Source organism: Stegodyphus dumicola, chromosome 7 (genome assembly GCF_044657685.1).
Source record: "Stegodyphus dumicola isolate Sdum_Otavi_A_Nest chromosome 7, ASM4465768v1".
In the NCBI taxonomy this organism is placed as follows: domain Eukaryota; kingdom Metazoa; phylum Arthropoda; class Arachnida; order Araneae; family Eresidae; genus Stegodyphus; species Stegodyphus dumicola.
The window spans coordinates 24759939-24772034 of NC_140774.1; the positions used below are offsets into that span (position 1 = coordinate 24759939).

Here is a 12096-nt window from a genome sequence, read left to right on the forward strand (position 1 = left end):
GAACAGGCCATGCAACATGAGCCTGCATTCAGTCCTCTTACTGGCATGCCAGCCATAATGCTCAACTGTTTAAACCATGCAGATTTTTTTCAACAGGATCCTGATAAATTCATTGGCTAACTTAAAGGAGATTATATGAACATTTTAAAGCACACAAAGGACTGCGTTTGGAGTCTGTCTGCGTTTGGAGTTGAATGATAACGTACTAAGCTGGTGTTGTAGAAATATATCTTCAACAGGATACCGCGAATATGGAATGGCTTATTTCTCTCCATCCTTTTTTAAATCTATCCAACATGTTTGTTTTAGAGAAAGGAGCTCCTGCTTTTAATTTTTGTAGTCAAGATCTTGACAGAAAAGCCATGCAAGAGCAATAAACATCACTCTCAACTAAATTCACATGCACGGTCTTCAATAATGTTAACCACTCATGAAGATGGTGTATTGCTGTTTTGGGTAGTCATATGACATACTGAAGATGCTATTCGTATTGCAAACTCATATTGAATCTCTAAAACGACCATTTTCATCTATGTGTAGCTTTCAGAAATAAAATAATTTTCTTGAAACTTATTTTATATCATTTTACATATTATTATATCTAAATTTCATGAGCATCTGAACTTCAGTTCATTGTAATTGCTATTTTAGAAGCTATTGCATTGTATTTCCATCATCTGATGTTTCGAAGCTGTTTTATTTTTTTTCACCGTATGTGTGAATTTTATGTGAAATTGTGAAATTTTATCGCTACTTTTTCTCCGTGTTTCTACCGTGATGTTTCATATCACCATGTTTTAAAATTATGAAATTTTCTTCTTTCTTCTTTTTTTCTTTCCTCGATATTTTGTACACTACATAACGTTTTAGAAAGCGAAGATTTTTCTGCTACGTTGTTGGCGAAAATCATATGTACATCCCATGTACATGTGCTAAACTGGCGACTCGAAAGAAGACTGAAGCCTTTAGACATCCACCAACTCTTATAGTATTGCTCAGTCTATGAGTTTAAGTACTCAAGAAAAATTTCTGTTAAAAATTAGCTTTTTAATTTTAATGTCAGAATTTGAGGAGTTGAAATAAATAGCTTGCGTTTTAATTCACTTTATCTGTTTCTTTCTTTTTTTTTTCTTTATGGAGAAAACAAATGATAGCTTACGAAATATTTAATAATGAACATTTATTCACATTCATAGAGAAAGTAAGGATGGTTTCAAATGAAAATTACAAATGAAAATTTCATAAGATATTACATTTAATGCATCTCATATATTGATCATTTAGCAGATTTCTGAGAGATCCACATTTTTTCTTATAAACTAAACATTAAATAATACATTTATACAATTACCTTAATTCAGCCAACTTGCCGTTTTCCATCGGTCCTCAGTTTCTCTTCGCTGATGCTTCCGAACTTCAGACGACACATTAATGTGTTGAGATAATATAGAATGCTGTAATTTGATTTTAAAAATTTGCTTTCTAACAGATTCATAAAACGGTAAAATAGAAAATGTCTGTTTATATCACTCTGATTTTTAAACTATTGTATTATTTAAATTGACTTTCGTTTAAAGAGAATGCTAAGAATACATTGCAATAGTCCCCATTAAATAGGTCTCAAATATAAGCAACTTTTAATTTACTTTTAGAATTCTAATTCATTAACATTAGTGTAAGCATGTCCAGATCTTAAAAATGAATGATAATTTTACGTACTTAGTAAATTTTTAAATGGATGGCGACCGACTTGACAAGCTTGTAGAGTCATTAGGAATTTTGAAGTAGGAATTACGAAAAAATAGTAATGCCCTCGCTCGAGCATGGACCTCTCGAATACGCGCCGAGTGTGCTACCGTTGCACCACGAAGGCATGCAGAAAGGACGGAGAAAATACCTTTTCCTTCAAAAAGACCAAGACAGTTGTGAAAGCATTGCACATAGTAATGTAGCAAATGTGAAGGAGGAATGATAAGTGCTTGTGCCCAGGAAATTTAACTTCTCAGTAAGAACTATACACAAAGAAATGTGATGTAGCAATCACAAAGAGGTATCACACTCATTACCTAATAATTAATGTTTCTAGAGCAGCTTGTTCCATTTGGAGTGAGTATCAGGCCTTGCTTACTTTTCGCAAAAAATTGCGAGCTGGGATTGAAGTCTGGAAATCATACATGCCAACCAATCTTACGAATTTCCTCACTCTCCAAGAGACTGAGATTCTATACTGCTCTGGCTCGATGTAACGGGGCAGTATGGCCAAGAAAAAATACTTCTCTGATGGCACAACAGAACAAATGAACCATGGCATTCAGTAACTTGCCTACAATAATTATTGATCGTTAGACAACTATTGCCAATATCTCTAATTCAGTACCTCTAACAACCACGATGCCACACCATGCCGTCATTCAGACGCCATTGCCATTCTCCAGCTTTATTTCTTTCGTGCCAGTTGAATTCACTTCTGTAATCTTACTGCAGATTGAATTGATTCTCATCGGACATTGGCCCACTGCTACATCGTCTTACTGCTATGTCGGTGGACTTCATACCTGTTCAAATACTTCCTACCGTGCTCTCTTGGATTAGTACCACACACACAATCGGTATCCTAGCCCATAGGCCTGTATTACTCACATGTAAGTCACAGTTTGGAGGATTATTCTTGTCCATGTAGGACAAAGCAGAATATATGCCAACCAGCTATCAATATAAAGTCGACTGTCTTTAGTTGTTTACACTAAACATCATTCTCGTACAATCGTAGAAACAAACAAGCCTGGTGTAAATCACCTGGAATACTTTCCAGATGTCGATATTCCACCCTAAGCTTTAAGACGACAAGTGAGGTTCCAGAACTTTACTGATATATATATATTTTGAGGCCTTGTTCAAGGATGAAAACTTGCAAATAACGAAAATTTCCCGCTTTAAGATTTATTCTTTACCAATTAAAATTTCTAGTAGATGGTCAGTAGCGTTAATTCAATAGTAATACAACTAGTTCAGTAGTGTTAACTTCCTTTCCATTTGCTTTCGAGCTAATAAGAACCCCTAAATGCAATGGAAATTGGTTTAGTACATCCTTTGTCAGAAAAGTTCCAGGATAGTTTTACTTCCACGCAAACTTAACTAGGTGGCAGGGCTGTGCCTAGCAACACACTGTTCTGATTGTTGTCGCATTCGTTAAAGTGACACAGTGAATGCTGATTGCGAGCAAAGAGTGAACATTAAGTTCTGCGTTAAGCTTGGGAAAACTCGCAGTGAAACGTGGAATATGATTAAACAAACAAATGCAGGAGAGGCACTTTCAAGAAGTGGTGTTTTAGAGTGGCACAAAAGGTTTCGTGAAGGCACAGATTCAGTGCGAGACGATCCCAGAGCTGGTCTCCCGTCTATAGCACATACCGATGCAAACGTGGAGCGTGTAAGGCACTTATTGCAAGAAGACTATCGTGTCACTGTGCGTATGATATCAGAAGAACTGAATTTTAATCGTGATGTGTGTCATAAGACTTTACGCGAAGATTTAGGAAAACGGAAACTTAATGCATGAATCATCCCTCACTCACTAACAGATGAACAGAAAGAGGAAAGACGAAGAATTTCTGCTAAACTATTGGATAGAGCCAGAGCTAATCCCACATTTGTGTCAAATATTATTGTGATTTTTTCTTATTTCCGTGGGTGAAAAGGTGACTGAAAGGAAAGCTTCATGAAGATTATTGGAGACATTCAACGGGCTGTGACAAATGAGTTTGTAAGCATCGCAGTTGAAGATTTCCCTGCTTGCTTCCGTGACCTCCAGATACGTTGGCAGCTGTGTATATGCAGCCAAGGGAACAACTTTGATAGCAGCTAGGATCATTATTTGGTAAATGCAATGTTCTATGTTTTGCGATCTTCGTCCTGAAACGTTTCTGCCAAAAGATGTAGTTGGTTTCTACTACCCTGATATTTTTTTAACTATGTAGATCACAACAAGTTATTTCACAGGATCCTGTGGGTGTAGTTTTGGAGCTTAGTCTTAAATATTAGACACGTGTACGTAAGCAGTTGAAATAACATTACTGAAATAGAAAATTACGTTCACAAATGCATATAATTGGATATACAATGATGAACAAATAAATTTTGATGTTTTTTCGCATTCATAGTCTTTATGACATCCAAAAAAAAAATAAAATTTTAAATATTACTGAAATAACAAAATTACATTTTGGAAGTACCAAATGACATCAAGAAAGCACAGAATCACTTTGCAATTTGTACATGCAACTGGATTTGCTAAACCACCACGAAGATATTTCTTTGTTAGGCTCAATATATTTATCTGAAATACTGTGTAATTTTTCACAAAGTTCGCACAGCCATATGTATGAAACATTCTTTACCTCATAGTGTTCCTTCCATCGGAAATATGACATATATTGTTCTTCGTCATTATTGAGAATAATTAACCTTTCGGCAAGATCTTTTGGAGTAGAAAATTCTTTTACATCGATGAAGGAATGAGAAGGCAACAATTCAGAATAATTCGCACCTCCCCTAACAATAGGAACCATGTCTGTCAATAATGCATAGAACAGTTTCTCTGTGATGTAATCTTCGCAGATCGAGTTTTCGAAAGACAGATAAAATTTGCATTTTTTCGATAACCACTTATAGCAATCTATAACTTTTTGCATTGGACACACCTTCTTACTGCATTTTCCATAAATATCCACTTTAACATACTTTGTAAGTTCTCTGACGTAGATTTCTCTTTGACTTGGTGTTTTGCAGTTGCTCATTAGCCAGCATACCAGATTGCGGTTGGGATTAATTTCTAAAGAAGAAAAAAAAAAAATAAATATTGAGATACCTGATAAAATTATTTAAATTTATAGATTAGTTTAATGTACACTCTGCCCCCCCCCAAAAAAACAATAGGACAATTCCACATCTTCCATTCTACTGGGCCGATCGACGAAATGTAATTTGCATTTTTCATGTCTCGAATGAGCGACTTAGGATATTTATTAGAGATATGTGTATAGCATTGTTCTAATATAAGTATTTTGACACAAAATTGGATTTTTTCTGAAATGTCATTTTTTTTTTTTTTTTTTTTTTTTTACATTTCTATTTTACTACCCAAATTATGCCTATATGTTAAATTTTGTAAAATTTGGTGAGAAACTGACCGAAAATTTAAATATTTATCTTGGCGCATTTGTTTCAATTTGCACCAAGAATAATTTACTTTGCGAAATTCTTAATTCGTACAGTCTATTTTCCTTTTCATTTCACTGTCTACAAGCGGGAAAAAAAGTGCATCGTTCACTCTTTGAAAAAAATTTAACAAAGTGCGTAAACTACATTTCGCATTATTGTCGCTTATATTATTACGTTATTATCGCTTGTATTAAAAATATGCCAAATTTCAAAACACGCCTATATATATAGATTCACATATATTCGGAGAAATTTTGAAGAAAGAACTTTAATTTTTTATACGTGTGTCTAGAAATACATCTACTAATTGCTGAAAAATTCCAAACAAATCAGAAAATAGCTACGTATTTTATTTGGAATGGACCTAATATAGAATAGTAAAAGTAGGAATCAAGTAAGTTTAATAAGAAAAAAGAGATATTAATAAATACATACCAAATTCAATTAACACTGAGGAGCTAATCTTTTGAGAGGTAATTTTTTAAAATCTATCTTACATTTTTTACAAAACTTGGAGCTGTGGTATAATTTGATTCGCAGAATCGAAATATGAAAAAAATAGCTACTTTTTTTCTAAAAAAATTACTATTTTTTCTGAAATATGAAATTTTGTGTCAGAATACCTATGTTAGAACAATACTGTACATAAATCTTATGCATGAGCATATTCTGAGATGCAAATTGGAGACATGAAAAACGCAAAATGAATTTCGTTAATCGCCCAGCAGGGAACGAGAGATATAGAACTGTCCCCCTCTTTTCAGCCCAAAGGACGTTAAACCAGAAGTGCTATTAATTTCGATTTGGCATTTCGCGTTGATTCACTTTTCAAACTGTTGCCACCAAATATTACGGCCCTGTAATATATTTAAAGAAATTAATAATGAAGCATCTGCATAAATGTATGCATGTTTCTCGCATTGTAATAAAACAACGGTACCTAGAGCCATCCGATTTTGAATGACGTTATCCTCCACCGAATATGGGCATCTGGAAGCCGTAATTTGGAATTTGTTATATTATCTATTTCATATTTTGTCAAACATTAAAGAATTTTTGATTAATAAACTCAACGATTTCAAAGCGAGGAATGGCAACACTGTACGAAAAAAAAAAAACATTTTTTATCTCCAGCGCGCGGAAATGTGTATCGAAAATTCTAAAGATATGCTGAAATTAAAATTATTTTGCGATATTTCTGTTGAATTGAATTTTATGGTTTGAGTACTTAGAACATGATATTTCATAAATTAAGGTAACACACAAAACGTTAAACAAAAAAAAAAAAAAAAAAAAAAAAAAAAACGCTCCTTTGGGCGTAATTTAAAATCCAAAAGCCTTCTGATTTATATGTATATATACTTTTTTTTTTTTTTTTTCAATGGCAGATTGTGAACAATTACAAATGTAACCCAGTCCATTAATCTATACAAGGCCGGATGAGGTGGTCTCTTTATTATGGAGGCACCTAATAGGTGGGCCATCATCGCCTTTCCTATGAAGGGACGGACAGTTACTATCATGCCTTCTCCGGGATTCGAACCCAGGACCTTTGGCATCGCAGTCAACTTCCCTTACTACTATACCGACCGGGCGGTATATATATATACGTATATTGTGTACGTGAAATGTGTAGATCAAGGATGTCAAACTAGCGGCCCGCGGGCCGCATGCGGCCCACAACAAATATTTTTACGGCCCAGCCAATATATCGGCAAATAATAATATATAATAATAAAATAACATATCGACGAAGAAAAAAATGAAATGTTTACTGCTAAGTAATTAACGATAATTTATTCAGTGTTGTTAGATTACTCACAGAGAGCCGACACACACAGTACTTAAATTACAAATGCGTGTGAGTAGCTTGCGTTCAGCTACCTTCGGCTTTTGGGGGACACGTGCACTGAGAACTTGTACGCATCCCCCGATAGCCGAATGTGGCCGAACTCATGGTCTCAGTTTTCCAATCATAGTTTTGTACGATATATTGGTGCATGCATGTGCATGCACTTTGCTTTATTATTAATTATTACTTAATTCATATTGTTACGGATTTCATAGTTATTTATTTAGTTAGCTTTTTTTATTTAGAATTGTAATTAGATTTGCTTCATGTTGCCTTAGCAACGCAGACGATTTTTGAAAAGACAGCTGCGTTGGAAGGTTAAAAATAGAACAGCGCGTGCATTTAATACCTAATAAATAAATATCTCGTAATTGCTGTTGCCATCCACAAAAATACAGATACTTATAGATGTTTCCAGTATATTCGAGAAATTAATTATAAAGCTTATAAAAGCCGAGAACAAACAACTCATCTCAGTAGTAGCTGTAGTTCTAGCGAACTGTTTGTTTACTTAATGCTGTGATTGATTTGTAGCGATTTCGCTGTGAGATAGAATTAGTTTCTCTGTTTTGAATTGATTTTTGCTAAACGTTTGACATTTTGTGATATTGTTAGAATATTTTTGAAGAAATATTTCAGCATTTTGATTTATCTCTTGTGGAAAGAATAAATTTTTGTTAACTTTTTAACGTTAACCGTGTTTATTCCAGCCCTTCGTATTCAGTATGTCTATATCAAAACCAAGTGGTAGTAAAATTAAACGAAAAATCGCTGACGAACATAGAATATTCCAAGTAAAATGGGAATTAGAATATTTTTGCTGTGAAATAAAAGATAATATAATTTGCTTGATATGTAATAATACTATTAATGTATCAAAGTTATATAATATTAAACGTCATTACGAACAACACAAATCGAAATATAACAATTACGAAGGATTAATGAGAGAAGAAAAGTTGAAAGAGCTCAAGTTAGGAGTGAAAAAGCAGCAGTCCATGTTTAGTAAAGTATTGCAAGAAAGTGAAGCGGCGGTACATGCAAGCTACGTCTTGTCCGAGTTGATAGCTAAACATTGGAAGCCTATTACTGACGGTGATTCCATCAAGGAATGCCTAATGAAAGCTGGAGAAATTGTTTGTCCTGGAAATGTGAAGGCTTTTCAATCAATTTCATTGTTTCTAAATGCAGTTGCGGAAAGAGTTACTGATTTAGGCGCGAATTTAAGTGATCAGATCAAAGCAAAATCATCTAGTTTCGAAAGTTTCTCCATTGCCTGTGGCGAGAGCACGGACATTAGTGGCAAAGCTCAATTAGCAGTGTTTCTTCGTTCTTGTGACAAGAATTTTAACATTTTTGAGGAATTACTGGAACTAATACCGATGCCTGGTACTACCACAGGAGAAGATATATTTACTTGTGTTTTTGGACTTCTGCAGAAATACAATCTACCTTTGGCAAAATTAAATTCTGTAGCTACAGATGGCGCTCCATCAATGACCGGGAAAAACAAGGGCTTCGTAGCATTACTAAGAAAAAAAACTTAGTGAAATTCACGGTTCAAACATTCATCATATGCATTGTATTATACATCAAGAAGTTCTATGCACGAAAGTAATAAATATGGAGAATGTTTTGTCATATATAAAACAAGTTATAAATTTTATAAGATCTCGAGGTTTAAATCAGCTTCAATTCACTGCTTTCTTAAGTGAGTTAGATAGTGAATATTCGGGTTTGTCCTACTGTACTGAGGTATGTTGATTATCTTGCTCCAAGATTCTCAAATAATTCTGCGATTTGAAAGAAGAAATATGTCAGTTTTTAAAAACGAAAAATCAAGACGTAAGTTTGTTTTACGATCCAATATGGATACAAGATTTATCTTTCTTGGTTGATAGAACCAAACACTTAACCGATTTAAATTTATTGTTACAAGGAAAAGATCATATCATTACGAACATGTTTGACATAATTAAAGCATTCAAATGGCAACTAGTTCTTTGGGAAAAACAACTTAAAAATGAAGATTTGACGCACTTCCCGACGTGAAGCATGAACAAATCAAGTTTAGATGATACTTGTTCGTATCAAAAATACGCAGAAAAAATTGCAAATTTAACAACTGAATTTGAAACGAGGTTTAATGATTTTAGTTCCCTCGAAGACAATTTTTTTTTTCTCCGATTTTCTCAGTAAGTATTGACTCAGTACCCAGCCATATGCAAATGAAGGTGATCCAGATTTAATGCAACTCAAATTTGAAAGCAAAATTCATTGAAGTAGGCGTGCCTGAATTTTACAAGTATTTACCATCCAGGTTTGAAACTACTCGAAAATTCGCATATGAAATTATTTCCATGTTTGATAGCACTTATCGGTGCGAGCAGTTATTTTCAGTCATGAAAGGTAATAAGTCTCCTATTAGAAACCGTATTAATGATGCTCATCTTGGGTCAGCGTTGAAAGATATCACTGCAAACAAAATTTCTCACGAAATAGGAAAGATAATAGCAGAGAAGAGATGTCAAGTATCAGGACGTAAACATTAAATTTTTCTTGTTCTTTTCTATATAAATATATATATATGTTTATTTTTGTATTATTCGAAATAAATCTACGTTTCTATGAATATTGATTTTTTTTTTTTTTTTTTTTTTTTTTTTTTTTTTTTTTTTTTCCGGCCCGCTTAAAGTTAAACCTTGTTTGTTTGGCCCAAGTGTACCTATGAGTTTGACATCCCTGGTGTAGATGGAAACGAAAGATTCACATAACAAAACTTGAAACTCCTTATACTCAGTTTTTTACTTAATTTTTTGCATTTCTATTTCAGCTATTTAAACATATGAAGGGTTACCCAAAAATAACCAAAATTATTTTTAAGCGGTTATATTGTCCTTCTTATATATTTTAATCCTCTCTGAAATGTTGTACAGCATTGATTATCTTTTCTCAACGCGTTCCCTTCGCTTCCTGGTCACATGGAACCACCTCTGGGATTACTGACTAGAATATTATTAATTCAAGGCTCACTACGGATCTTCTTGCCCCTCAGCCTCATTTCATTTCCGAATTACTCTTTTATAAGCTTTAATTTCACTCATAGTGTTTGCCGTTATGGTAAAATGTTTGTCATCGGTTTTTAAGCTGCTCCGTAAGAAGCTATTGAGTTAGTATACATTTTATTTGTTGATGAAACTGCAATGTGGTGAAGCGACGTTTTTAAAAATTCGATTTATAGTTTTTTTTAATTTAATGTTTAAATGATTTTTATAAACGATGTCATTGTTTAAAGAATAAACTAAAAATGTCAGAATTTTACAGTTTCTGCCATCGGCTACAGCAGGAAAAGGAATTTTTTTAAATAAAATTTGTATAAAAGTTGCAACTTAATTTCTGAATTTCTGGCGAATTTTCTTAAATGGCTCGATTTTTTTGACAATTTGAAGTCCACTGTTTTAAAATTTCAACATCTACAAATGTAGCGAATATAAAGTTATCAAATTTTCACAGATAATAAAACAAACTCTTCGCCCCCTATCAAAACAAGAATTATGGCAAAAAAAAAAAAACATTAATTCGGCAATTTTTTACATTATTTATAAACATTCGTTGCATTCTAAAGCAGGAGTTTTAAGCGGTTCTTCTGCTCATTCCCCAGCTCAGTTGGAAAACTAGTTAGGTTAGGGTTATGAGCCTTTAGGTCACATGATTCTTTTTGCTTCTGTATAGAGTTCTAAGCATTTACTATTCATTTAATTTTATTAATTTCAAAAGCAAATAGGTTAAGGACTGATTAGAGTTTAACATTATTTACAATGAGCCTACCGTATCGTTTTTAATTTAGCATGTACTGTTAATTTCATTTTATTAATCTAAAAAACAATAAAGTCTAAAGACTGATTACAGTTTAAAATTCTTTGTAATGAAATGTATCATATCGTTTTAAACATTTTTCCATTTATAAGTTTATAAGGTATTTCTCCCGCCTTCTTAGCATGCCTTCGTAGTGTAGTGGTCTGCACCCTCGGCTCGTATTCGAGAGGTCCGTGGTTCGATTTCCGGTGAGGGAGTTACTCATTTCTCATCTCTCCGGCTTCGAAAATACCTAATGTCTCTACAGTGGCGCCCGAACTAAAAGATGGTGAATGATGACTCTTCACCACCAGGATTTGGCGATTGAGTCCTTTAAAACACCAGTCGTGATTTAAAAGAGGGGAATATATAAGGTATTTCTCCCGCCTTCTTAGCATGCCTTAGTAGTGTAATGGTCAGCACGCTCGACGCGTATTCGAGAGGTCCGTGGTTCGAGTCTCGGCGAGGGTATTGCACATTTTTCATCTCTCTTGTTTCCAATTAACCTAACAACACGACTTACATTTCTTATCACGGTTATATCTTGCCGTATTATATTAAGTTGATTTAAATTAATAACACTGTTTAGTTTAATCTAATTTATTTTAATAAACAGTCTATGTAAAATAATATATAAAATGTTTTTGTGTACAGTTTTATACAAATACACCATTACACATGACATATTAATTTTAAGAGAGGAAGATGCTGACAAGATTCCAGAGTAATTCCGTTTTCCCTTCAGATTTCATAAAAATGTCGATTTCCTGCTTGCAGAGTGATTTCTCTGAATTAGCCGATTCTTGTAAAAGAAAAATATGTTTTGACGGCGAAACGTCTCGACGGCGAAACATCCCGACGACGAGACGTCCCGAAGGCGAAACGGCCACGGTGGAATGTCGATGTCGAAAAGTCCTAAACCCGAAGAAACTGAGACACAGTTTTGAAGCAGATGAAGAGTCAGTGACCTGACACGCTCAAAGATTTCTGGTCGACAAGAGCAAACATTGCAGTATAATAATGTTTGATATCTGATAGGTGATAAGTAATGACGCTAATTTTGATCAATCGCTTTTAGAAGTTCAGAGTGAAGCCAAATACGATTTTGAAGCCAAAAACGATCAATATTCGCTCAACAAAATAGCCGTGATGGGTTATCCTCCCATTAC

General features: G+C 34.0%; 1 protein-coding gene across 1 annotated transcript in view; it reads right to left on the minus strand.

Moving 5' to 3' along the window:
- Positions 1-1160: 1160 nt before the first annotated feature.
- The window catches only part of LOC118197448 (lewis-type alpha-(1,3)-fucosyltransferase-like), a 38831-nt gene continuing 27895 nt past the window's right edge, over positions 1161-12096 (minus strand). The window contains exon 4 of the mRNA XM_035368966.2: positions 1161-4831. Coding sequence (XP_035224857.2) covers positions 4242-4831 — 590 coding nt within the window. The 3' untranslated portion in view covers positions 1161-4241. The remainder of the gene's footprint in view (positions 4832-12096) is intronic.